Source organism: Manacus vitellinus, unplaced genomic scaffold (genome assembly GCF_001715985.3).
Source record: "Manacus vitellinus isolate BGI_N305 unplaced genomic scaffold, ASM171598v3 scaffold_14_pilon, whole genome shotgun sequence".
In the NCBI taxonomy this organism is placed as follows: Eukaryota; Metazoa; Chordata; class Aves; order Passeriformes; family Pipridae; genus Manacus; species Manacus vitellinus.
In genome coordinates, this window is record NW_021939063.1 from 8,673,568 (window position 1) to 8,700,232 (window position 26,665).

General features: G+C 41.4%; 1 protein-coding gene across 1 annotated transcript in view; it reads left to right on the forward strand.

The window, feature by feature from the left end:
- Positions 1–23,525, forward strand: part of FHIT (fragile histidine triad diadenosine triphosphatase) — a 543,072-nt gene extending 519,547 nt beyond the window's left edge. The window contains exons 7-8 of the mRNA XM_018068744.2: positions 15,567–15,670; positions 23,171–23,525. Coding sequence (XP_017924233.2) covers positions 15,567–15,668 — 102 coding nt within the window. The 3' untranslated portion in view covers positions 15,669–15,670; positions 23,171–23,525. The remainder of the gene's footprint in view (positions 1–15,566; positions 15,671–23,170) is intronic.
- The last annotated feature ends 3,140 nt before the right edge of the window (positions 23,526–26,665 follow it).

The following is a 26,665-nucleotide window of genomic DNA, read 5'->3' on the forward strand; positions in this document are numbered from 1 at the left end:
CAAAGGATAGAAAAAATACACAGAGGAACGGAAAGATGGCCAGGATGGTGGTGAATCTCCTTCAAGAGCAGCAGGTTATAGTCCTGACCAGTATGCTGGCCTCAGTGTAGTTGGGAGTGACACTGAGTATCTGGAGGAGAAAGGAGCACTCTCCCCACTTCCACTGGAGCCTGTTCCACTCCTTTTGTTCTCACACTGCCTCTTTGAAGCTCCAAAGTGAAATGGAAATATTAGAGTTGGTACTATTCAGCTTATTTTTTCATAAATTCTGTGTAATTGTGGATGTGACAATTACATTCTACGAATTTATCCCATGTTAATCACAATTCTTAGTTTATATACAAAGCTGTTGTGTTTGGATGAATGCAGGCTCCTCCATTTATGTGCTCTTTTTATAAACAGTGATTGTTGCAGTTTTCCAGACTGTTGTGTTAAACCTCACGTTTCCCTGTGCTGAGTTCACGATTATGGAAGACCTGCAGACCCCAATTATCACTGTGGGTCAAGGGACATGCTAGTGAAATGCTTATGAGTAAACACTGCAGGATGTGATCCTTCCTTGCTGGGTCTCCTTTTACCCCCTTAAGCACCATGCATATTTTCTGTATTTTTTAGATAATATCAGGTTCTCATTAGCAACAACTGCAACAGGACAGCATGAAGTGTGATAACAGGAGAAGTTCCTGAAGATGCAAGAGAAGACACTAAGAATAAAGGAAATGTTGTTTTTCCAAAATTTGTCAGAATGTTTGGGTTTGAACTAGCAAATAACATTTTCATGAGGAATTTAATTTCTCATGTTTTTTCCCGAGTTTTAATCCAGCTCTACATGCAGCTTTCTGACTCACACTATGACTTAATTTCGTGCTCTATGCTGTGCTCACTGCTGTAATATGTGAGCATTCAGACATCTTCATTTCATCACTTTAATTAAAGCAGGAGTCCTTACCCTCAAATGTGGACAATGAGTAACACAGCCAGCTATACTTGTTAGACTCAGAAGGTTTTTTAATTATAGATGTGCCTACAGGTATTCAGTGCAATCCTGCTTTAGCATTTAAGCAAGTGATCAGCTTAAGTGAGTTCAAACAGCTCTTAAGCACATGCTCAGCATTGAGAACTTAAATGCACTGCTGAATGGGGACATGAATCAGCTTCTGATTTACTGACAAATTTGTTATCTAGAGAGAATGTCCTTCCTTCCTAGGATCTTATTAGAGGAGTTGGAGATAATAGCCTTTTCCTACTGGTGCCAAAATCAGCATAAGATCTGTCTTCACGTGGTATGCAGCAAATTGGCACACGCTATTTTGCTTTCTTTAGCTTATCTTTAGCCTTTCCCTCTCCCTTTATTAAAGAATGAACATGAGATGCTTTGCAATGATAATTTTCAGGAGGCTTTTTATTTGTGAACTGGGAATTTTTTTTTTTATTACTTTTTTTTATTAGATTTATTCAAGTTTTTACTGATGCTCCAAAACCCCAGAGATGAGTTGAAAGGACAGAAACTCTTGACTTGATCTGTGCCACAAAAATAATCACTAACAGAGGTACAGCTTTTCTAATGTTCTCAAGGCATGTTCTCCTGACCGGAGAACTGTCATCTAAAGCAAACTTTTAAAGAAATAAATATGAAATTAGTTCAGCTAGCAGTGCCAGTAAGCTGTGATAGGAGGCAGTGAATTACTGCCCTGCAGGCTTGCTCTGGCTCTAAGGCAACTGATGTTCCTACCAGTGCTTTCCATCCTGGATTCAGGATGGCCCTGGCTGGGCACTGAAGTCATGAGAAACTGTGGGAGAAGTCTGAAGGGTGCATTGGCTCATGTGGAGCTCCATGCAAAGGTTTGGTCTTGGGCACTTGCTCAGGGATAAAAGTCCTTGATGTAAAGAATTTCTCCCCAGCTCAGCTGAAGGGGCCAGAGCTGTTCTAGGAGCCCAGTGACATTTGACAAAGAACATGAGTAAAATTAGGCTTGAGACAGGTTTTGACATAAGAACAGAATCATGCCTAAATGCAGTGTGGTATTGGTTATAAACAGAAGTAGTGGAAATAGGATGTTAGCGGAGATTTTATTTTTTACTACTATTTAGACTTTCCAAAGTGTTGCATGTGATAAAAAACCAAGGGCTGGTAAAAAATCAGGTAAGGGCAAAATGTTCCAACATTCAGTATTCTCTGAGAGTAGATAAAATACCAGAGAGAAATGGTGTGATAAGAAAAGACTTATTCCATCTTAAAGTGTTAGTTTATAATGTTAGCTAAATTAAGCAGTTATTGATTTTTAATATACGTTCTCCTCTTACTGGCTTATTTAAAAATTCTTTTTAAGCTTTCAGGATTTATTATGGGGTGCTCTTAATTTGAGTGGCAATACTGAAATATATATGCTCTGTAGCATGCTGGCTGTTCTGCCAGCAAAGTAAACAGCACTTTAGATAAGATTCGAGCTTGCAGCTTCACTTAATGAGAATATCAACTTTCAGGGCACGGATTTGCTCATGTAACCAAATAGGCCATGCATATCCCTATTTATTATAAAAATTAATATACGAAACAAACTTTATTTGTGTATCTGTATGGGCAAGACTTTTTATGTCTGTGTCCATATCTGCATAACTTCATTATAACAGTACTCAGTAGCTCAGAGAAGGAATGACAGTGAAGCTCTGTGGCATCACGTGGGTGCTTCGGCTGGAGGAGGAATATCAAAGTCCTGATATGAGAAGGAGTCATGTACTGTATCCCCACATGTCTCTCCACTGGAATGCTCTCCACAGTGAGCTCTAGATGACATGCACAGCACAAAATGCTTAGCTCAACACTGACGTTAAAATCAGTACAGAATAGAACATAGGAATTGGTACTGTGTGGTATTTGATGATAAAATTAAATTGGATGCCTGTAAGAAGAATAACAGCTATGCCATATTGCTGCGTGGATGCTGTTATCTTACATGTGTGTTCATTTCTCTTAATGCTAAAATAATGCTGCAAACATGGAGTGAAAAGGAAAATAATGTCAGATTTATAATCTGTTCGAGAATGCTGCTCCTTTTACCACAACCACGGTGCAAAGCAAGAGATTCCTCTCCATATTTCCCTGTTAAAGAGGAAATGATATTAAATGGTACTGTGTCTTTTTATACAATTCACAGGGAAAACCAAGAAAAGCAGAAGGAAAGAGCCATGAGGCCCAGCAGTTGCCCTGCTATGCAGATAGTGAAGCCACTGACTAGCCTCAACCTATCTTAGAGGTTTTTGGTAACTCTGTGAGACCATGCACTTGGCCATCTGTCCTCCTCCCAGTGCTACAAAATGCACAAGGTGTATGATAAAAACTTTTTCTTTAATTACACAAATAACTATTGTAAAATATAGTTGCATAGTGGCCAAAAAAGGAAGTGTGTTCTCCTTCGAGGCCTATCAATAAATCTGCACTTTTTCCTATTTTTTCTTTTTAAATTCAAATAGTTTAGTTGTACTGACTGAGTTTTCTTTCCTGATACAAAACCTTCATTCAGCCAAAAAACATTCTTTAAAAATTCTAGCACTGGAAAATGTAAACCAAACATTAAAATTTGCTAATTGTAAACCCCTTTGTCTTTAGAGTGCTGCATAGCAGATCAATTCCAATTAATTATTATGTGAAAAATGTAAGACTTTTTGGTTCATATATATATTGAAAAGATGCAAAGCCAATATAAAAAGAATTTTAATTGGTTTGAGATAGTAGCAAGAAATGATTTTCCTTCATTTGTAGAATCAAAAAAAATGAAAGTATCTCAGCTATTAAATTTGGGAAAGGAGTGCATATTTCAGTACTGTAGTTACTGATGTGTGAAATACAGAAAAATGTTAATTGAGGTAGGCTTGTGAAGTGAAATTAGTTGCAAGTGGACTGTAGATGAGCAAAGGGATTCTTAGAATGTTGCACCTCAGCCATACTTTGAGGTTAATTCATTAAAGATAATTGGAATGTTAAATACCTTTCTATAAGGAATCACTGCTACAGTGGTCTAACACTTTTAGTCTGATTGAATCAAATGCTAATTACCAATATTCAGATTTATGCTATGCTTATTTATGTACTTGCCACCCTGATTACTTCCTTGACTGCTGATAATGTTTTCTGTCAAGGGTGACAGCCCTTCAATCATCTGAAAATGAGGGCTGAAATGAGGGGAACTTCAGCAAGAACTGCCTGTCCCCATCTCTATCCATGAAGTCGGTTACAATATATGAACAGTTGAGCAATCTTTCAGTGATTTATAGCTGATTAAGTGCTCACCAATAACCACAGAGTAAATGTAGTCTTCGGTGTGGTTCTCTGTGTGGGCTTGAAAACACTTACACACCATTGCACCCAAAATTCTAACAAATGGGCTCTTGGCACAGATGTAACATGAGAGGGTTTGCAGCCAAGTACCCAAACTGTGGTCTGAGTGCCTTTGGGACCTGAATGTGGCTTATTGCACTCCAGTCAACGAGACAGATCCATGGTCTCTGGAAGCAGGGGGAGGAGGTCTGGTCTTTCTGGCTTTGCCCCATCTCCCCCCCAGACAGAGGCCATTAGATGTGGTGGGACACAATGTCCATTCCCTCATCCAGGAGGAAGGAAAATCAAATAATGCAGGATACCAAAGTAAGCTGGACAAAAGTGAACAGAAATGCTGCTTTACATCAGAAAGCCAAATACAAATCTATAGCCTGTCACAGATTTATTTTTTTTCTTTATTTATTGCTGTGACATAAGTGTCCTCTGCATCTATTTACTCTTACCTGCGGTCTCAGGCTTGCACATTTCATGTGCCCAGATGGCCTGCATCACTTTGTGAAGGATGATCTCTCTGTGCTGGAAAGGTACGTGTGCCAGGTCCCACGCATGTTATCCCTTATTTATTGCCTCCCTGGCGGCAGCCTGTCGCCAACAGGCGTATAATTAGAGTGGCTCAGGCTGGAGACCTGTGGAAAGTCTGAGTACTTTCATAATTGGCCAGTAAGTGCTGTAGGTTTGTGCTTGAATCCTCTATGATTTCTGCTATCGGAAGCTCAAGTTTCTTTCTTCAGCGACATATTTATCTTTTATTCTTATAAAAAGGAGAAATCCTTGCATTATGGATCTATTCTCATTTGTGTTGACTTACTTGATGACTTGTTATTAGAAACTGCCAGCTTTTGCTTTTGGAGAACCTTGGAGGCATTTAAAGAGAACAGCAGTCCCTCTTTCTGCTTGTGCTCCCACCCTGTACGGAAAGAGGAAAAGCAAAAGGAAAAACTGAAAAGTAAGAATAGGAGAAAAATGTTATCAGAAAAACAGCTAAGCCAACAACATAATCTGCAAGTTCTGTGCGTACTGTTATGATATCTGAAACATAATTATCAAGCTTAAGTTAATTAGACTAATGCTTAGAAAATCTGGCATGGCAGATTGTGGTAAGTAATTATATATACCGATTAAAAGATGTAATATGCACTGAGCAAAAGCAAAAAGAAAACTCCATTTGATACAGCCAGTGAACACAGACAATTAAGAAGTCAAGTAGATGAGCACCGACAAAGATACTGAACTTTGTGGAATATGATGGGCAAGATGCCAGTTTTTCAGTGGAACAGATTTTGCACGGTATCAGTCAAACTTTTGTTTTATGAAAATCTATGCTACTGTTTCCTAACTCAAATACATGAAGGGCCATTTGCTTTTGCGTTAGGACTAGCTGACGTGAATACATGGGTATGTGCAAACAAGAATGTGACACTGGAGTACTAGTTTACATATATATAGAAGTTGTGTAAATGGCTTTTCTTAAAAGCAATTCACAAGATGTCATATGAGAAATAAAGCTGTGAAGACAGTGTCTTCTGCAATTAAATGTAATAGTGATTATGGGTCAGGATGAATGAGGAGAGCTTGTGTGCCTTCGTACACCTCAGTATGTGCACAGGAAAACCCTGAAGCAGACTGAGAACATGATAATTTTTGTGACTTTTGCTTGAAGAATAAAGAAACAAGACCTAAAGAAAGGAGAGAAATGTAGCAGCAGACCTGTGGAAGAAGTACTGGTTGCAAGGTGCCCTGCTCTGACTTCAAAATGTGTCTAAATAAACAAAATTATTTTTCAAGTCTTCCACAATGTCCGTAACTATACAACCAATTTCCCAATCAACTCCCTCCTGAAGGTGGAATGGGAAACCTGAAAATTCCTAGTCTGGCAAATTGAGATGAAGCAAGTCCATGTGTGATCCATTCTCACAGCATTTAATCCACAAGTATTTGACTGTGCTTCTGGAGCAGTGTACAACCTCTTCTCAGCTGAGCCCCGTGTTTTATTCATATCTGCTGGAAATTGCTTTCATTTCCGTTGATCTCATTGTTTCTTAAGGCATAAACAAACTGATTGAACTGAAAGCAAACAAAATTACTTTTTGTCTCTGAAAATTGGGAATGTTTGGGCTACTTTTCTTATCTTTGTACCTTTTTTTTTACCCTTCATCCCCCATGGTCATGCGTTCGGCCCATTCTTGCAGTGTGGGATTTTCTGTAGCTCTGAATCATGTCCTCTGGATTACGGTAAGGGAAGGTGGTGCTCTGCTGCCAGGGGATCATCACCAGAACAGAACTTGCAAAAATATTGCAAACTAAGAAAGTTCACGTTACTTTTTCAGATGAATATTTCTCAAATATTTGTACTCAAAGGCTTTAATACTAATTCTGTGCAAAAGTAATGATACTGAAGTCTACGTATTAAATAATGATTGTTATGCAAATGCTATCAACTCATGATTTCTATAGAGAAACATGGGATGTCTAGGAGGTTGTAGCATGGGCAGTGGCAACTTATTTTCTTAGGCAGTTTAGTGACTTTCAATGTATTTTCATCAAAACCACCTTTCTACTAGGAGATGCTATCAGCCTTAATTAACTGCAACATATATCCAGCTAAAATTAATTCTCCCCAAATTCACAGTCTCTTCACTTAAATTAGTTGTAGAATATCATATTCCCTGGCTATTATGCCATCCTTGCTCTTCTGCGTGGGCATTATGTGGATACAACTGTGGTCTTATTCCACAGAAAAAGAATTTCAACAGAAGGGCAACACTGCAGCTTGGAAGAGGAACAAATAGATTCCTCCCTCTCAAAGTGAAGGCAGCCTGTGCCCCTCCACTTCCTGAAAAACCAGTTATCCCAGTTTGAATTTCTCCAAGTAAATAAGGGCTCCTGTATTGGGCCACATATCTGTGACTTTTTGCTATAATTTGATTTAGTGAATGAGTTCAGAGATTCATCTGAGGGATGAGGAGTCTGCTTGCACAGTACCAAACTGTTCCTCACTTTCCCTCCTCTTGCCCTGTCTTTCCACTTATGCTGTGAAGGCAACGCAGGGACCTCTTGCAGAGCTTACACCTCCTGTGTCCATCCATCCCAAACAGAATCTGAGGCCATATATTGCTAGGGGTGACATGTCTTTGTGAAGTTTGTGCAATATGGAAAAAAGAAACTTGGGTGAAACCTCATATGATGTCTCTTAAGGGAACTTCCTCCATGAGTTTTCCAGCAATATTAACCAGCTGGAAAAACTGGAAGAGGTGATTGAACATCTGAAATCTCCAATTCTGCTCCCATATATGGATCTGGTACCGTCAGACCAGCAAGAAGTGTGAGCCTCCACTGGGTTTTTAAAATATTCTAGACATTGAAGATTTTTTTTTTTCTTTTACTGCTGCTACTTTAGGAGATGAATTTACAGACTCTGGGGTATTTGCCCTTCACAAAACTTGTTTGGTTCTTATATCACTAGGTCACTGCAATATCAATAGAGTCTTAATGCAGTCTGTCTTTTAGAGTTTCTTTCATTTCTCAGAGCAAAAGTAAATGTCATTCATATTGGCAGGTTGTAATGGGAACATTGAGACACTAGTTTTTAAAAATATACACAGCTTCTTTTAAATAGTCGTTGTCTCTCTCTCTGTGTCTTCAGTGTGTCTATAGCAATTACAAGGTTAAATATCCCTTAAGATGGTAGAAAAGGTCATTTTGTTGTCTTTTCTACCCCATGCCTCAGTGAAATATTCATGGTACGGCTCAGGTAGTGGGATCGGGTTTAATGTTTCGTTGCATTGCCATCTGTTTTGTTGTTGCAGTTGTTGTTGTTTTTTCCCTTGGAGGGGGGTGAGGGAGCATGGAAGCAGCAGCGAGGGTTGCTGGCATATGGGTCCAGACCTGATGGAAAAGAAGAACACTGAATCTGCAGGAACAGAGTAGCTCCTTTTATCTGCACTATTTTCTTTTTAACATTAAACGACTTTCTAGAGAAAATCTGCCATTATGCATGTGAATCATCAGTGGTAGATGTAGTAGGCTCTGTGTCTCCTCAAAGGCTATGAAGCCACATTAAAGTAGGCTTTTATATTATATGTAAAGTTCATTTGCATGACTTAGCGCAGACATTGAAATCCAGCTCCTCACTGAGACAAATGGCATTAACAAGTTCCAGGGGTGAATGCAGTAGTTTTCCAGAGTATTGTGGTGGCTCAGTGGCGAAGGGCAGCACAGAGAAAGGCTAAACCTGCAAGGGGATTCAGGGCACCCAGAGGGCTTTTCTGCAGGTGCCTGAGTCCCTTGGCCACAGCCAGCCCCCCCAGCCAGCTGGTGGTGGCACTAACCCCCCTGCCACAGACATGGGGACACCCCAGTGACACAGAGACCTGGAGGGGCAGGCTGAGTTTCTGTACAATGTGTTTCTCATAAACGAGTTTTAAGCTCTTTTGTGACTTTATTTTTACTATAATGAGGGTATTTGGCCCATAAAGTTTCACCAGGATTTTTCAAATCCTTTTTGATCATCTTGCTCTTTTTCAGCATTTCCCTCTTACTGCTGTAGATTTAAATGTCATGACATTTTAAACATGACTTATTATAACCAAACAGTATATAAAACAATATGCTGCATAATAAATGCAGCCGTATTTTTTTGAGTGAATGTTAAATGAGAGCAATTTATTCCTCAACCTATTTTAGTACCTACTTACTAGAGGGTACTGGCTGCCTAAATCCCTGGGAGGCAATCTTGGAGGCGAGGTAGCCTTGCATGTGCAAGGCTGAAAGCTGAAGAAGTATTTGAGGGATGCCTGGGGGAAAAGCCTGTCCTGGGGATGTAGCTTTATCCAGGAGTGCCACAATCCTGAGCAGTGTAGGGAAAGCAGACAGGATGATCCTGGGAAGGTCTGTTGGCGGGTGAAGGGTCTCCTGAGAAGCAGAGACAAAAGCAGGCTTTGAAACCCCAGTGGTTCGCCTCAAATACATGGTATGTGTCATTTTAGACATCTGAAGTCTCCTTGAAATCCTCCTACAATCAGTGGAGAGAGTGACTCAGAGGATGAGTTACTCCAGAACACATTGATGGAATGTTTTCATCTTAATTTTGGAAAGTGTTGGTGAGGGTGAGGATTTCTTTTTTTAATAGGAACAAGATAATTCCCCAGAGAAGGAGAGATTTCCTCTGAGCGCTGTGGGATCTTCCTGCAAGACCCAGAGATACAGTGAGAACAGAGAAACATCCCCCAGGAGGTAGAGGCATGCTCATATTCCCCTGTGCAGTGAACTTGTTCTGTGCTGATGCCGTAGGACCTGCAGCTGATATCCTTTGTGCTGTCAGAAAAAGACAAAGAAAGCAAATAAACCAAATCAACCTCCCTAACACACATGTGTCTTCCTTGGCATGTCATGAATCTTACTGAGTGTGCTCAGGGTACAGTAAATATTTGTCTAAAGTTAAGAAGATTAGTAAGGGAAGTTCTGACTGATACTCCCTGCAGCAGGAGCCAGAATACATCAGCCTGATACAGGCACCTCGAGGTTATCTCTGCTCTTGGAGTGGGACATGCACATCTCCCTGCAGCTCTGACCTTCTGGGAAGAGGCTTTCAGTCAAGTAATACATGCACCTGCATGAAATTTTTGAATCACTGACTCTATCCTTGATTAAAGTGCTTTTCCTTGATTGAAAATAGCCTTTTTCCAAATGAGTAACGTTGCATGGCAGACTGAGAACGCAGGATAAGGTTTCCTCCAACATTACCGCATTGATGACATTGCCATTTCTTACCCAGGTCTTTATGCAACACGTTTCTCTTGTGCAGACAGCCCTCTGTAGCCAATGTCATTAGGAACCTCCCCACAATAATCTACCTTTTCTTCCCAGGTGAGGAAGACTACAGAGGTGTTTCTAACATTATCTGCTAACTAGGAGGATAATGAGCATGGTGAAAATGTATCTAAACGCTTCTATATATTCTTGCCTGGATTCATATCAGGTTGTAAATAGCAGTTCCCCAAGCCTTTGGCAGGACTTCTTACCCCAGTGGATATTCCTTCAAGTGTCTCCTTTGTAATGTGCTCACTTTCCAAGAATTTTATCTCGGTTGGAGCCAAACTGGAAGTTTGTCAACATCTGAGCTCTTCAGAGTGAAATCTACATATTTCACCAAATGGCAAATGTGCTTTCTACACAACTGTCATTCTGCTTGTGGGCTTACTCGTCTTTTATACTTTCAAAAGCATATTTCTTAAGATGCCTTTTATATTTATTCTCTGTTCTTATCATTTTTGTATTCAGAATTGTTAGAAACTAGGGTTTGCAGAGTTTATTTTAGCAAAGCACTTAAACACATACCCTTAAGGGTTTTACTTAACCTTTATGTGTGTTTTCACAAAATTCTCTTCATCTAAGTGCTTTGCTAAAAAGGGATGCAGTTATTCATATGTCCATGTGAAGTGTGAGGTTCAAGTCTTTCCCCAAAGCACAACAATAAAACTGAAAAAAATATTTGCAGTCACTATGACAAAGAGTCGACAGGAGGGAAAAAACCACCACTCTCTTAAACACAGCTTTGATAAACTGAGGTTTCCAATGGAATATATGCTTTGCAGCAATAATATCAGCAGCTGTGAGGTAGCAGTATATTTCATGCAGCAGTGGTAAAACAATTGGAGAAGGATTTTCCAGTAGATAGTTAAAAAATTGTCTCATATAGAAGCCAGACAATTTAGGCTTCTTTTTCATCTCCTTAAATAATTCAGATTTAATGCAGCAAGTAAAAACCGCCCCAAAATCAGGGATTTCTGATTCGTGCAAATGCAGATATCTGTATGATATAGAATCATAAGCAAAGTCAGCAGATGAGAAAATTATAGGATGTGTTTTTTTCTGCAGTGTTCACTGTAAATTAGAGCAATTAAATTACAGCAGTTTTGTAGCTGTAATTAAATATAGAGATGGGCCCAGAGATGTGGAAAGCACTGAACTGCCAGAGCTGCTCAGGCTGCAAGTGGCAGCAACGGTGAAAGGGGCTTGGAAAGGGGTCCTGATCCCACAGCAGCTGATGGGGGGCAGACAGGCCTCTAGCACTGCATCAACACCTCTCATAGGTGGTCTCTCGTGTGGTCAAGGGGGAGCCTGCCACGCTTGTTCTCTGCCTGTGTTTTTGCCTTTCCTGGGACCCTGACAAAAACAGCTGCAGGGGGGATGCCCAGCTGGCACATGCCCTGGGTTGGGAGCTCCTGCAATGATTTCCCCCAGGTGGGTAAACTGGGATATATAAGACCACGTGATTGCAGAATCCCTGAGAAGTTGTTCTGTGAAACTGCTGTTTCATCCATTAATCTTTCATTTTACATTGCTAGTCAAGTCAAGACTTGAGCCACAACTGAAGGTAAATGGGATGGAGGCAGGAGGCTTGGACTGGCAGAGAAGCTGCCCACAAAAAAGCTCACACTCCCTTCACCAAGACAGCAGAGAGTGAGGAAAGGCTGGAGCATAGCGGGAGGTACAGATAATGGCAGCAAATGTATTTAATTACATTGTGGGAGAGGTGGAAATGCAGTCTTCCTAGGAGGTTATAAGCTAAATACAAAGATAAGTGAAAGGAAAGAAAGCACTGGGGGAAAACAGCAAGGGGGACAAGACCAGGGACAAGTGGGCAAAGGAAGCTATTCAGGAGTTAAGTTGATGTAAAAGCAGTACAAGAGGAGGCTTAGATGGCTGGGAGTCATTACTCATCACCAGGATGAGGAGGCCCTTAGGAGGTACAGCCAGTCCAACCCTTGAGTTTTTCTCCCACATGGTGGATGCTTGTGCAAGAAGAGGGGCAGGGATGTGCTGTGGTGTGTGTTGATCGTGGCTCTGGGGCCATAAGGGAGTTGGAGGAGGAGGTACATGTAGCAGCCCTTTGTCTTCAGTCTCTGGAAAATAGTTGCTACTGGAGAGGAGAGATGAGAGTTTCAGCCTCCTCATGGTTCATGTGTTAATCTCATGCTGAAATATCACACTGCAGATTTCACCCAAGTGTAGCATTTAAGTATGGAAAAGATGATTGTGTATCCCAAGGTGTATTGCTAATAATGAACACCAGCAGCTTGGTAATGCCTAATCTCTAATTCAAGCTGCTGGCAAATATTCATTCTTTTTTTGTTAGCTGCTGGTTTTGATAATATTATATTTTATAACAGCTGAAGCAGCTGAGTTTTGTTATGTTGCTGCAGTTTGGTGTAATTATTCTCCATCACTGTAATTTTTCTTTTAGTTAAATGCTCTGAAGGTTATAAACTGTTAACTATCAACTGTAAATATTCATGGGCAGTGAGAATAGTTCTAACTACCATAAAAGCTTTTTCCCAGTACTTTTGGCTAGTGCTCTATATTTACACAGGTTGCTTTTCTCGTGGTGTTATGGCATAAGCAGAACAAACCATAATATGCATATTACTTCAAACAGCCAGTCGTAGATCCAGGTCCCCTACAGTCTGCTATGTTGAGAATTCTGGGCTCTTCCAAAAAGGGCAAGAAGGAGAGGTTCCCCAATGTGAATGTGCTATAAAACAATATTGTGTTTCCCTTAAGAATTGCAGTGATAAAAACACAGACCATTCTGCAGCAGTAGCAACTTTAATAAAATAACATAAAGCACAGCTGTCAGGTCTGCCAGCATCTCTCACTGGGAGATTTGAGTGAGAAAATGAACACTTTTCACAAGCAGAAATATTCAAAGAGCTCCACTGTTTACATGTAATCAAGACTGACAGTCATAGATTATCGGTGGAAGAGCATTTTCTGCTTGAGGTGAAAGAAGAGGATAATTTATCAGGAAGCCCAAGAAGTCAGACATCAGTAATGATCTGCTTGAAGAAGGGCATATCTTAGAAATAGCGCATTTATTTGTACTGCAAGGCAAGATGTTCTAAGTTATAAACAAGAGTCTTAGTGCTTGAAGAATGTTGAGCAGATACAGTGTGTAATTTGCTGGGCAACTGCGATTAGAGAATTGACTAATGTGTGTCTTGGTGCTTGTTCAGAATATTAAAAGAAAAAGTTAGCACAATGGATATTGTCTAAAAGAGCTGCTCATGCTCTCTCATCCTGTTCTCTCCTTTTGGAGTTATCTGAGCTACGCTGATCTGGTTGCTTACCCTCTTGTTAATGTTAAGGACTCTGAGACACTTCTGTAATACAACAACAGGTTTGGCTTCACAGAATTTGGGGTTTACTGAGTGTTGCAGTTGGTCAGTGTGTCCACAAGATCGGGGTGCACCTTTTCAGTATGAGAGGTGCATGATGCCTGTGTGGAGAGCAGGTTGAGGCTGGGATTCTAGGAAAGTTCCAGGATTCATTGCTGCTCCCCGTATATCTGTTTTAACCTTAAGTCAAAGATTGATTATTTTTAAAGGTTAGCTGTTATGTAGCAAAAGAAACCCTCGCCTTTGCCAACTCTGAGAAGTCACTGCGGTCTGCAGCTTCACAGTTTTAATTTAGACAACAACAACAGCCATTGTAAGTTAAGCCTTCTTATTACTACTCCAGTTTCTTCAAACAAAAAAAAAAAAATCACAACTTACGGGTCACCCCCCCACTTTACTGGTCTCCTACTGGAGTCAGCTCTCACTTGGGCTGTGCAGAAAAAGGATAGCAAGGGAGAACAGCAGCCAAATCATGTCACTAAAAGCAATTCTTGCAGGTTAAACAAGGAGACCTTGAGGAACAGGGGCTGCCCTCCCTTGCCTTCTAGCTGTTGCCTGCTGTATCTCCTGCTGGTGCTGGGTCAAATGAGCAAGACACTGCTTTTCTCAGAAAACAGCTCACACCTCAGTCAGACAATTGATTTACCACCACTCACCTTGTCCTGGTGCATCCTCTTGTGAGCATTCACAGTCCATGGGAAGTACAGGATGATGTATGCTCTTCCTGATATCTGCCTCTCATTGCCAGGTCAGCTGTGGTACCCACCCACCCTATCAGTGTGTACACTGGGTGAGAGCAGGCACGTGGACACAAAGGGTGCCTGTTGACAGTGTGTACACTGTTCCAGTTCCTGGCTGTTAAATCTTTCTCTCTAATTCTGTACAAGATGGATTTATAACACACCCAGTGCTAATGTAACAATGAAGATTAGTCCTTTACTAGTCAAACAGTAATACACTTTAATTTGCCTACAGCTACTGTATTGTATTGGCATGAAAGGAAATAGCTTTCTAATGCAGCTTCAACTGCTGAGCAGGGAGAAATCTGTGCTGCAGAATGTAAAACTACATGGGACTATAGCTGGCAGCAAGATTCAAAACAGGAGAAACACAGCACAAGTAAAAGTATTTGTGAGTTGGAGGTATGCTAACAATCCTAGTTTATTGCTAAACATGCCATATACAGTTATGCAGTTTGCTTGGCAGGTTCATGATTGCTTCATCTTTTTCACCACTTCATCTTCTATACAAAAATTTGTCCTGGAATAAAAGGTGTAAATTCATTAGTTTCCAACTTTGTTTGTGACATTAACAAAAAGTGGATATTATAAAGTTCCTCAGAAGCTGGTGCTGTTAATACATTCTGTGCTGTGCTCTGTACCTAGAGACACACTGGGAATCTCAACACTTAAGCTGTTAAGCAAATGTTTCTGCTGTCTGTTGTAAATGCAGTGTTCACTTGACAAGTGTCAGGCGTTCTTTCAATGGACATGTGTACAAATAATCACTCAAGTGCCAGTATTTACTATAAATAGAACTCTCTTCTTCAGGAAAGCAGCAAAGCCATCAGCTTCTTCCTTCTTTTTGAGTGGCAAAGGAAAAAATTATCATGTTTGGGACAATATCACTTAACACTTACTGCATAGGGGATAGAACTTCTTTTGTGGGCATATTGTGCAAGTTAGATGTAAAAATTATATGTTTCACTTATTTTTGATCTCTTTTTTCCAATAAACCACCAATTTAATATAATTATGCTTAAAATAACAGGGTTTTTTTCTACAGGGATGTTTCTCACTTTCAACAAGGGCAATGAAGAACTAATAACTTGCATGCAGAGAGGGACTATCTCTTCTGAAAACTACTGATGTAAACTGCTGGTGGGAAACTGTCACCACTCTCAACCAGTAACCTTCACCCTCCACCTCTTCATCACCAAGTCCTGCAGACACATGGAATAGTTAGAATGGTTGTGTACAGACATGCCCTGAATTTGACATTAAAACTGGAAAAAAAAATTAACAGATTTTTTTTCTTCTTTCTCCCTCAAAAAGTTGCAACGACATGACAAAGAGGATTCCCCCGACAAGTGGAGGACAGAAGAAGAAATGGCAGCTGAAGCAGCAATTCTGAAGAAGTATTTTCAGGACAATTAGAGGTAATGACTTATACATTGACTTACTCCTGCAACACCCAATTTTCTGCTCAAACCTCCCTCCATAGGCAACTTGAGGACAGAGGGGGAATATGTAGAATGGAACAAAGGAAACCAAAGCTCTTAGGCTGTGTTCTTTCCAAAAGGACACAGCACTCCAACAGTAGCTGAAATAACATGCTCCTTCTTGAACAAATCAGCACCATCCTAGAGCATTTTATTTCCAGACAGCAAAAAAAAAGTGTATCTGGAAATCAGAATCATCAGTGTTTACTTAAGAGGAGTGTCTAACCTAACATATCCTCCCTCTGGTCTTAAAACTGAAAATAGGCCAGGTACCTCTATGAAGAGCTAAAAACTGTTGTGTCTGCGTATAACCAGATATGCATATGCACCTATACATACAAAATCCCAGCAGAATCCATACTATAGAGTGTTGTAAGCAAGTGCTAACTTAATCTGTCAAATCTTAAATCATCTGATCAGTTCAACTTTAAAAATTAAGCCTGCTGGAAAACTGCCTGTTCTGCTAAATTTTCCACTGGCCCTAGAAGAAAAAAAGTTTTGCAGGGAGGATTAGAAAAGAGAAAACACTTGGCAAACACTAACACTGGTGCTCTAGAAATTGAGAGTTTTTCATTTTGTACTTGGAGTCCCAGAAGCCAGATTCTTGCAGCAGAAATGAACTGGCCCCCGGAGATCAATATGAGTTACGCTGGGATGTGCGCTGCAGCAGGGATGCCAAAAGCTCCCTCTCCCCTGTTCCCCATATGTTGTTTGCCATCATCCAGCACTCTCATTTCTCTGTCATTTCTGACTGTTTCCTTTTTTTTTCCTCTCAAGAACCAAAATCCCATAAATATCTCTCCTTTCTGCCCATGACTCACCGCTTGCAGCCCAGCTTGAGAAATCTCGAGCTGAACTACACGCTGTGCGCGTGGCACACTGATGTGGCAGCTCCCATCTCCCGTCCCATTCTGCCTTCTCCATTTGGGTGACATTTTGGATGACTCCATTTGGAGTCCCTCAGACTTCCCTTTCCATTTTTCCTTGCATGATGACCATGCTCTTGTCTTCTCCAGCCAAGCTGGCTGTGCCAACCCTTCTGCAGACTGGCATGGAAAAAGCTGTGTAACACATGTAATTCCCATCTAGGAAGGAAATCTGTCCTCAGCAGCCGGGACCTAGGGACCCCCAGGGTTTGGACTACACAGTCAGGTTTCTGCAGTGGCTGCTGGAGTTGTGTTTAGACACCCACTTCTCACCTTCTCAGAAATATGCTCCCCAAGAATGAATTACTCAGCCAGAAAGAGCATATCCTTAGGTAATGCATGTGTAAGCACTCTTCTCTACTAGCAGAGGCATTATGAAGTGCTTCATCTATGGCACAGCAACAAATGAGCAGTACTTAGGATAAAATGGCACAGCCCTATTCCAATGTGATATTATTTTCCATTATTTATTTGGTAGTTTGGGGGGATTTTTTTTTTTTTATCTGTTCAGAAATGAGGTGGAAATGCTTTTTTTTCTGGAGATCCTTAAAAGGATTGAAATTAAATCCCCACATTTTAATAAAATGTTCTTTATCTCTACTGATACTAAACACAAAGCTGGATAGATGGTGTAAATTCATTCCTGTGAGCAAATTCCTGTGGCTGAACATCTATTTCCATTTATTATGAAAATAAATCAGCACGTGTCTGTGTGGATGACCTCTTGCTAAGTTACCTTGATGTAAAGGTCATTACCTTTCCTAGAACAAACTGGGAAATTAAATCTTTCTGGCATCATTATCATGAGAGTATTGTGCCTAGTACAGGCAGTCCTTCCAACCCTTCATTCCCAACACAAGGCATCACTGTCAATCTCTTCTCCCTGACATTGGTTTGCTCCTGAGGTTTAAGGCTCTGAACCTGAGGTAAAGGTATATCTGAGCACCTTCTACATTCTCGGCCTTTATCTACTCTCTTAACCTTGCTTCTAAAGTGATGAAGATTGAAAGCTTTTGGCAAATTAGCAAGGTTATATGCATCCTTCTTCAAAGCTATTTTTGTATTTCACCTACAAAGGATTTATTTAGCCATTTATAGGTTTACCCGAATGCCACTTGACTTGAGGTTTTTTTCATGCAGCACAGGGAAAGTCAGAAAGAGCTGAATGTGGGTGTTCTGGAGCCAATAAATAGCAATTTTTGAGGCCTCATGCATTATTATATTTTCTTTTGCTCAAAGTAGCCCAGCTCAGCTAGATTAGCCTGGACGGACTGAGCTGTGTTTCAGGGCTTTTCCAGCTACCCTTACATTTATCACGAGTCCTTCACCACCTGTCACAACTCCTACAGGACTTGACTAGGCACAGTAGCACCTTCTACTTGTATTTATAGACTGTCTGATCAAGAAGGACTTGCAGGTGCCTTTTCTTTTTCCTAAGAAATACTTGAATAAGGCAAGAAGCTCTCAATTCTCTCCCTACTGCATTTGCTGGTGCTGATCCCTCTTGGCTGGTTGACTAACTACAGTTGAGTGCTTCTACATCAGTCCCGAGACGATCCAAAATATCCACCCGCTTGCTTAAAGAAGTGAACCCGTTTAGCCTCGCTAAGTTTACACCCTTGAGAAAATGCTTATCTCTAAATAATTTAATCGTATGTGCAATTGCTTAGAGTGGATGCAACTGAAATCAGTGGGTGAATTGGTGTTTTGCATGTATTTCTGGTCTTTCACTCTGTGTCCCCCTGCCACTGTATCCCCATCTCATTAGAAGGACTTGTCACTTCTTGAACACCCCCAGAGAAAAACCTTTCTGGGGACAGGATATTTAATATAGAATGGCCCTAGCTGGTCACTCTCTTGCTTAATACCACCAAGATTTGACCTCTTTAGACCTCTTTACGAGCTGTTTCTCATTCAGTGTTGGCTGTCATATGGTCAGCTGCGTTTGATAACTGAGTGCCCTTTGAGGTGGATCCACAGGGAAAGAGTCCTTCCTCAAAGAGCAGGATTTGATGCAGCATCCTAATTTCCAAGCCTATTTTCAGATGTGCCTTTTGAATTTTCTAACTGTCTATAGCTGGGTGTTTTGATAGTCTGTTTTGTGCATTTTAAATTGCACATGCCAGCAAAAAGGCTAAAGATTAAAAGAGTTACTAACCTTCAGATAGTATGTGAAAAATGTATCTCTTCAAAGGCAGTTTCACTCTGTGTTGTTGTTTCTGAAGGAAGAACCAGGCTGCACAAGTTTCAGTAGAAGTTTTCCTATTTTATGTGTAACTGAAGTAATATTTTTATGCCATTAGAAAAATAGTCATAAGCACAGTGTCAAAATGTCCCTTTGCATAAAGAGGTTGACAGTGATATTCTGTTGCCAAGTGCTTTTGGAGTTACAAGTGTTCTATAGCTTTTAACTGCTTAACCATCTGAATATTTTGTGTAATTCAACATGCCAAATTCATGTAAAAATCTCTCCAAATAATGTGTCCTGCACATTCTTAACAGGATTTCTGATGTCAGTTCTTCCCTTTTTCCCCAGTCTGGCAATGTTTCTGGGTAACATAGCCATTTCAGCTTTTCAAGAGAGTGTAAATTTTATTCTTTTTTTTCCCCCACTCATTCTTTGAGAGCACTCATCCTGCCTCCCAGCTGCCTGTTCTGCACCAAGATCTCGGCATGTGTGGCAAGATGCTGTTCTATTGACTTCAGCAGGGGAATTACCACTGTTAGTAGCAGCAGACCAGAGGGAATTGAAACTGGCAATTTGACTTGCATCTGATTTTGCTCCAGTGCCTCTGGAGCATGACAATCCATGCTGCATGCATGAGAGTGAACACCAGAGAAATCCCATCACTTTCCTTAAATTTAGGCCAGTATGACAAGATGACTTGCAACACCCTTCTTTGCTTGTTTTAAGAAAATCCCTCCTATTATTTCTGGTACTTAAAACTGCATAAAACCACAAAATAATGACTTTACCTTGGAATGGATCCAGGAGTGGATCTGGGACACATGCTGTGCAGTGAGAACACACTGCCCCAGAAGATGCTGTACCTGCAGTGTGGACCACAGGGCAGGTTGTCCCCTGGGTGGGCACCACAGTGACAACACAGGCATGGTCAGAGGTATTTTCTGCAATAGATGCTACCTGTTGGCAAGCAGAGCCACGATGCAGTCATGAACACATGCTGTGGTGTGGGGAATGGGAGCAGGGAGAAGGGGTGCAGCAAGCAGAGACCCCTTAGTAATTTCAGAGCCTCACTTCATAAGCAGGGCAAATTTTTGAGTGCTTACACTGGATTAGAATCGAGGTGGTTCCTGGTCATGGGGAATTCCCAGAGAGCCTGGTCTAGGCTGTTCATAGCTGCACTCAGGAGCTGTTTGTGTGTAATCCAGAATTAAATACACATCCTAGTAATCGGCTATAGATTTCTCTGCACTCCAGACTTAACTGTTATTAATTATATCCCCTACTCAGAAGCCTCCAAAAAGCATTAATTAGAAAGCAGGAGCTGGCGGTTTGCTTGTCTGTGTGAAACTATTATGACCCAAGAGTGAAGTATAAGTTTCAAAAGAAACATGTTTTATGAAGGTCACCTTGGAAAACATCATAACAATCTGTCAGGAGAAGAGAATGCAGCACTCCAAGTGTTCATTTCAGTGTGACATTATGCTTTAAGTAGTTGGAAATAGCAAAGAGAAGATGGATCAGATCATAAGGTCTATGCTTTTTCACCCAAAATTCTCTTTTTTCTGCAATAAGTACATATAAAGTAATCTCTTTGTCATTTCAATGGGACACAAGGAAAGTTAATATCAACAGAAATCCACAGATAAACATAATCTGACCCTTGCTGGTATTTTTGAAGTGTAAAACATCCAGATCCTCCACCTCTGCAGTAAGGAGAAGGTTTATACACAGGAATTACATTATCTCTTCAAGGGAAGATAGAAACAGCCAGAACTGTGCAGCAGCTGTGTACAGCAGTGATACCCATGCTGGAAGGCTCAGGGCAAAAGGCTTCCCCAAACAAATGTGGTGTGCTAATGCACAGCCACCTCAGCATCAAGGCTGATTATTTTTCTGGTTGAAGCATATTATTATTTCTTATGAAAACAAAACTACAAGAGAGTTAGCCAGAGTTATGAATGAAATGTCTTCCTCTTGTAGGAGGCCAGCATAGACATAATGTCCCCCTCACACCTATTCCAGGGCTCTGTTTTGAGGCTGAAAGTAGTACTGTGCTGAAAGTTATACATCTCGTTCTCTGGACTTTCATTTCACTATAGGTGTCCATTTAATTCAGCTGTCGAGTACATGAATTCTGTACAGCACTGCTTGGATCCTGTAATTATAGCTCCAGTAGAAACATCGGGGCCAGAGACACAGACAAGATTGTACAGCACAAAGGCAAAGCAGCAAATGGTTACTGGTGGCAAAGAAAGCTGACAGAGAGCCAAATGTTCTCTTAATGTTCTCTTGACCTACATGTCCAGCAACCTGAAGACCTACTGGGCCATCTATCAAATACCAAATATTTTCAGTCTGATCAGTTCTTGATTCATCATTAGGCTTTGTGTGTCACATTGTGTGAGAGGAAAATGGGGAAAGCCAAGCAAAACTGGTGGAAATTGTGTCCCAGGACCTGGGATAAAGGAGCTGAGGTACAGGGCAATGCTGAGCTTCAAATAGGGATGATATCAACTGTGGTTAAGTACTTTTATACCCAAACCTCTGCTAAAATGGTGCTAATCTCTTGCCCCCAAAGCTGCCAAAGGATGCACTCACTGAGCAGCCAGACCCTCCTTGAAGCAGATTCACAAAAAAAGTGCCAAATGATTCACAGGCTGCCATCAAACTGTCAGTCAGGAGGGGCACACAATGGAAACTGTTGCTCAAAATGCCATCGGAATCGGAAACATATGTTTCAGTGAGAAAAGACAATCAAACAAAGAAGTGGGTGGCTGGGGAATTGCAGCCACAACAGCAGCAAGGATCCGAGCCTCACGCGCAGCCCCGGGGAGAGAGTTCGGGGGCCGTGCCCTCGTCTAACAGTCGGGTAACAGCTTTGTGTTTAATAAGCTGAAATAATTTCCCCAGTATTGAAGCTGGCTCTAAACACATTCTGAAGTGAAGGTACAAAACTGATGATACCAAGCCAAAAACCCATTTCATGCTCAATTATTAGCAAAGAGTTGTATCGTGGTATCCTATTGCTGCAGCTGCTGCTTAATAGAACTGCCCAGAGAGACATTCTAACCAGCAACTCGAACGTGACCTCAAAGCTTGAAACCTGCCTTTGTGTGAGTGTCAGTATCCAGGCTGTGTAGGTGGAAAGGCATTAATAACTCCTCCAGTAAGTAGTTATTTGAGAAAGGAAGGGGGTGATGGACATTGGAAATGTGTTAGATTGAGCGTACTCGAGGCTCTGTTGTTTGCCAGGATGTCGGTCTCTACACAAAACCACAGGTACTGCAGGGGTAAACCCAAATGCCCTGTTTGTGTCAGCACCTGGGGCTCTTGCAGGCCTCCAGTTAATGCTGCAATAGCAATTGTGCTGTGAGCTTGGGCAGGGATTTCACACACAGCTTTCACAGCTGCAATCAGCTGCAGTTGTCAGACTCTCAGCATTTCTATTTCTCTGCTTCAGGAACACCTTCTAGGTCTGTCATGGCACCTCTTACAGGTCTCTTATTAGGATGGACCATCAAGAGGAGTACCAGTTTGGAGCAAACATGGCAAAAAATACCTCGTTCATTCTCCAGCATGTGAGACTGGGGGCATTTTCACGGTGATGATCCCCAGTCACTGTTGTGTAATACCTTGGCATTATGCAGAGTCCCCCCTCAGGATCAGGGTGGATGAGGATATACAAGAGATGATGGTCTTGAGTATTTGGAGGAGCTTATATAAGAAATCATGAGCCCCAAAGAGTCTTGCATGAGGTTATTATAGGAAAATAGATTTGAAGAGTAAGAATGGATTTGATGACACAAGATGCCCTTTCTAATCCTTTGTTCCTATGAGCAGCGGTCAACAGAGCTGGGGCTGTGCTGTCTTACTCAGGGACATCAGAGAGGTCACCTCACTTCATGTTTGTTTTTTGTAAAATGATCCTGACCTCTCTTGGAGGATGTTTTGTGAGTTAAGAATGAAAAGCACAATGTGAAAGGCAGGCATTAGTATTACTTGGAAGTGAACTTTATTGTAAAAGCAGATTAAAAAAATCAAACAAATGCTCCTCTTTCTTGCTCTGGTAAATAATTTTAAAATAGTTGCTTTGCAAGGATTTTCCCCTTTCTCTGTCACACAGGCTGTAACAGGAGCTGAAATGTGCCGTGTGTGGGTTTAACACTGAACATTTCCTTTTGCCTGTTGCTGTCAGTGTCTCCTGTCGGAACATCCTAATGAGCACCTAAGTCGTTAGTAATAAACAGCCTTACATTTTGTCTTACTAACAAAAATCAAAGATACTATTATGTGTAACAATCTGTTATGTTTGATATTTTTCAGGTAACAAAGTGTTTGAAACACATCCCATGACATAAGGAAGTCCCCAGAAAGAAAGACCTCATTCTCCAGTTCTCAGTGGCCCTGGAGCTGCAGCTCAACAATTTTATTATGTTCAACAAATATGGGATTCTTCTATGAAAAATTTTATTGGACCTTTGGATATCATCAAGGTTGAATTTCAGCTAAGACAACTAACAGCACTGGTTCAGATATTGCTCTGAGTAGTAACTCATATTTTTCTGAATTGTATACTTGGGAATGAATCTTTTTAAATTGTCCCTCGGCCTAAATTGAAATAAAGTGCTAGCAAAATCAGGTAGCTACTGTGTTTTGGTACATTACAAAGTGTTTACTCCATGTTGTGCGTTTTGATTCAGTTACTGTATGTGGGCTATTATATCATACAAAAAATTAGATCTTTTAGCAATATAACAATTCATATAAACCAAAGCTTTGTTACAGACTAGCCAAGATAAACTTAAAGAGCTGCTGTTTTGTCAGGTGAGTTCTATAACAAGAAATTTAAAGCTTCCTAAGATCTTTCTTTTCTCTGTTCTTTTAATGCATTGTGACAAGGCTTCTGGAGCTTAAGGTGATATAAAACCCTGCTGCAAAGCAATTAATATGTAAAGTTGCTAATGGGATAGTAATCACATTAGGGTTAAACTGACACAAATGGCTGCTTGCAGCAACAAACAACACGAGTGGGAGCCACCCACGTGGAATGAACTCATGGCTAGAAATGCTGTGTTTGGAGCCCTGCACAGGAAGAAACCCACCATGGGTTAGTTGTTGATTGCTAACATGTAATAAAGGAAAAGAAGTCAAACAACAGAGAGAAGAGAGAAGAAATAAGTCTGCAAGATATCCGTGAAAAGAAAATCTGTAATCTTGCTCTGGAATTGCAGGGAAATGACAACTGAAGCTTTCTGTGTCCCCTGAAATCAAGATGAAAAACAAAATGCTACCAAGTCTTCCAATAAGAGCCATGCTGAGGGAGGCCATATGGTGCAGACTCTACCTGAGGGCTTGAGGAGGTCAGGGTCAGGTCCCAACCAGAGCCCAGCAGTGCTTTGCATGCCTGACAGCACAGTGTGATCAGGGTCCAGAACAAATTAAAGTGCTCCATGATAGTCTGTCCTAGAGGGTTGCAACCTGACCCAAGAACTATGAAAATGCACAATGGATGAACTCTAATAATTTTCCTTAACTCTCTCTCTGCTATGCGCTGCAGAGCAATTCAGTCCATTGGTCTGAAGTCTTTATGCTAGTCAAATATAAATAGAAACACTAGAACACAATCACTGACATTTGATTCCAGTTTTTACTGTGGTGCTGTTAAAATATTACTTCTGAAAAGTCATTTTGATTCAAAGATTTACCATGACCCAGTGTGGCCCCAAATATCTTCCATTAGCCCTTTTAAAAACTGTACAGATTGTAACACTATTTCTTTTTTTGTACAGAGTAAATGAAAAGTCCATTTTGATGGTGTCTGCACTTTTTAGACCCTGAACAAGGGCTGAATAAACAGGAAACGAAGGTCAGGGAGCAAGAAGTGACAGAGAAGGTAAGGTGAGCAGACAGAATGGTCAAAGATGCTGGCAAATGGGCCAACACAAATGGTGTTCCTTTTGCACTTTAGTATTTAAAGTAGCTGCGATTTCACATAGAAGGAAGACAACGGTTGTGCTGCTGGGGAGAGTGAAAAGAAAAACCTGAGCATCAGTTACATTTGCAAGGTATTTTCAAACCTGATTCTCAATGGCTTCCTATTAAGTATGGAATATTCTGTATTAGTTCTGTAGGCTGTGATGAGCGGGCGCTGCGCCAACCATTTTGCATGGGGGCTGCCGAGGAGATGAGTGCTGAGCTCCATGGAAGATTTCATTTGTGTAAATGAGGAGGCCGTTATCACAGCACTAAAGGTCCTGCTTTTAAAAAAAGCCTCCTGTGGCATTATGCACAAAACAACCTATTTATGCAGCATGAAAATATTTATGTGCTTCGCTCCAGCTTAAAAAGGGAATTTGCAATAGATGAGGGACATGAGAAAGGATTGGAGTGAGAGATAAGGAGAGATTAGAAAAGGCAGATCATGAAGTACATGACAGCAGTATGTGGAGTAAACCCTCACCTTTTTTTAAGACCTGGGCCTTTAGGATGGTGTCTGGATCATTTATATAATTCCTATAGACTTCATTTTCCACAGGCAGGGAGCTGTATGCAAAGATGCAGCTGCTGGAAATGTGAGGAGATGCTGTGCTGAAGGCACTGATGGCCTTTGTAACCAGCTTTGTCCTTTCCAACCTCAATCGCTCGCCCTCGTGGGGTCATGCCCAAGGCTTGCCTTTGAGCTGGGGGGGATGCTGCAGAGTGCTGAGCTCCCCCACCCACAGCACAAAACATGGGGAAAATTGCTTGTGCAGGGACTCAGATGGACATGGCACAAGTGGAGTGTTTCAAATGGGGTGGTTTCCTAACAGGACAGAGCTAACTGTGCTCACTGTTTACACAGCTCAGACCCTTGTTCCCTGTCCTTACACACAAGCAAGTTTCCCAAGCTTTTTCAATTACTAAGGGTTTGTTTTGCTGAAGTGAGCAGTTCTCTAAAGGGCTGCAGGGGCTATGCCTGTGTCTCTCTGTTTACATTAGCAAACTAGCTGTGGTTCAGCCACTGTCTCCTCACTGACTTGCAGGAGCAGGCTGGGAGCAGGATGTGACTCCACATGCCCTCTGTCCCCTGCCTGCCCTGAAACAGCAATTGTGGAAGAGGTGTCTCAGGGATAGTTATTCCCACACATGGAAGAACAGACAGGTTGTTGGGAGCACACAGCTCATGAGGACACCATCAGCCCATGCATCCAGTCCCTGCCACGCCAGGCAGCTCAAGTGCACAGTCCCATTTGACAACCACGTGGCACCCACCACTCCTGGAGCTGGGCAAAAAGATTAGGAATGGCCTCTAAAGACTTTGGCACACAGCAGCTGTTTTGTGCAGTGCAAGGTCCTGGGCACTCGGCTTCTGCACATCCCTGCTTGGTTTTCCAGTGTGTTCATCTGCCCACAGTTATGTTTCTATGTGCAGAAAGGCAGCTTAGGTGGCTTATGGTCGTGCAGTGAATCTGGTTGCACTGTGGCAGGCAGGTATTCTACAGTGCTTTCAGCAACGGCTGTGAGTACAGCATGAGGATATTTGCTAATTGCCTTTCAGCAGTTCAGCATTGTTCTTGCTCCAGATGCAGATGCACCAGCTCCTGGTTCTCCATGGGACAGCTGATGCCACCCCAGTAGCTCAAAAGAGCTTGTGTTTTGACAGATCCAGGGGCTGGGAATGGGCCGTGTCAGCTCCTTGAAGACTTCATGTGGTATTTCAGAAATTGGCTCTGTGCTGCTTCTAACCTGCCCCAGCACACATACACCCACACCCAGGTATCAGGCTCTCATTTGACTCTGTGCTCAAATAACACAGTATTTTGTTTTTAATTAATGTTG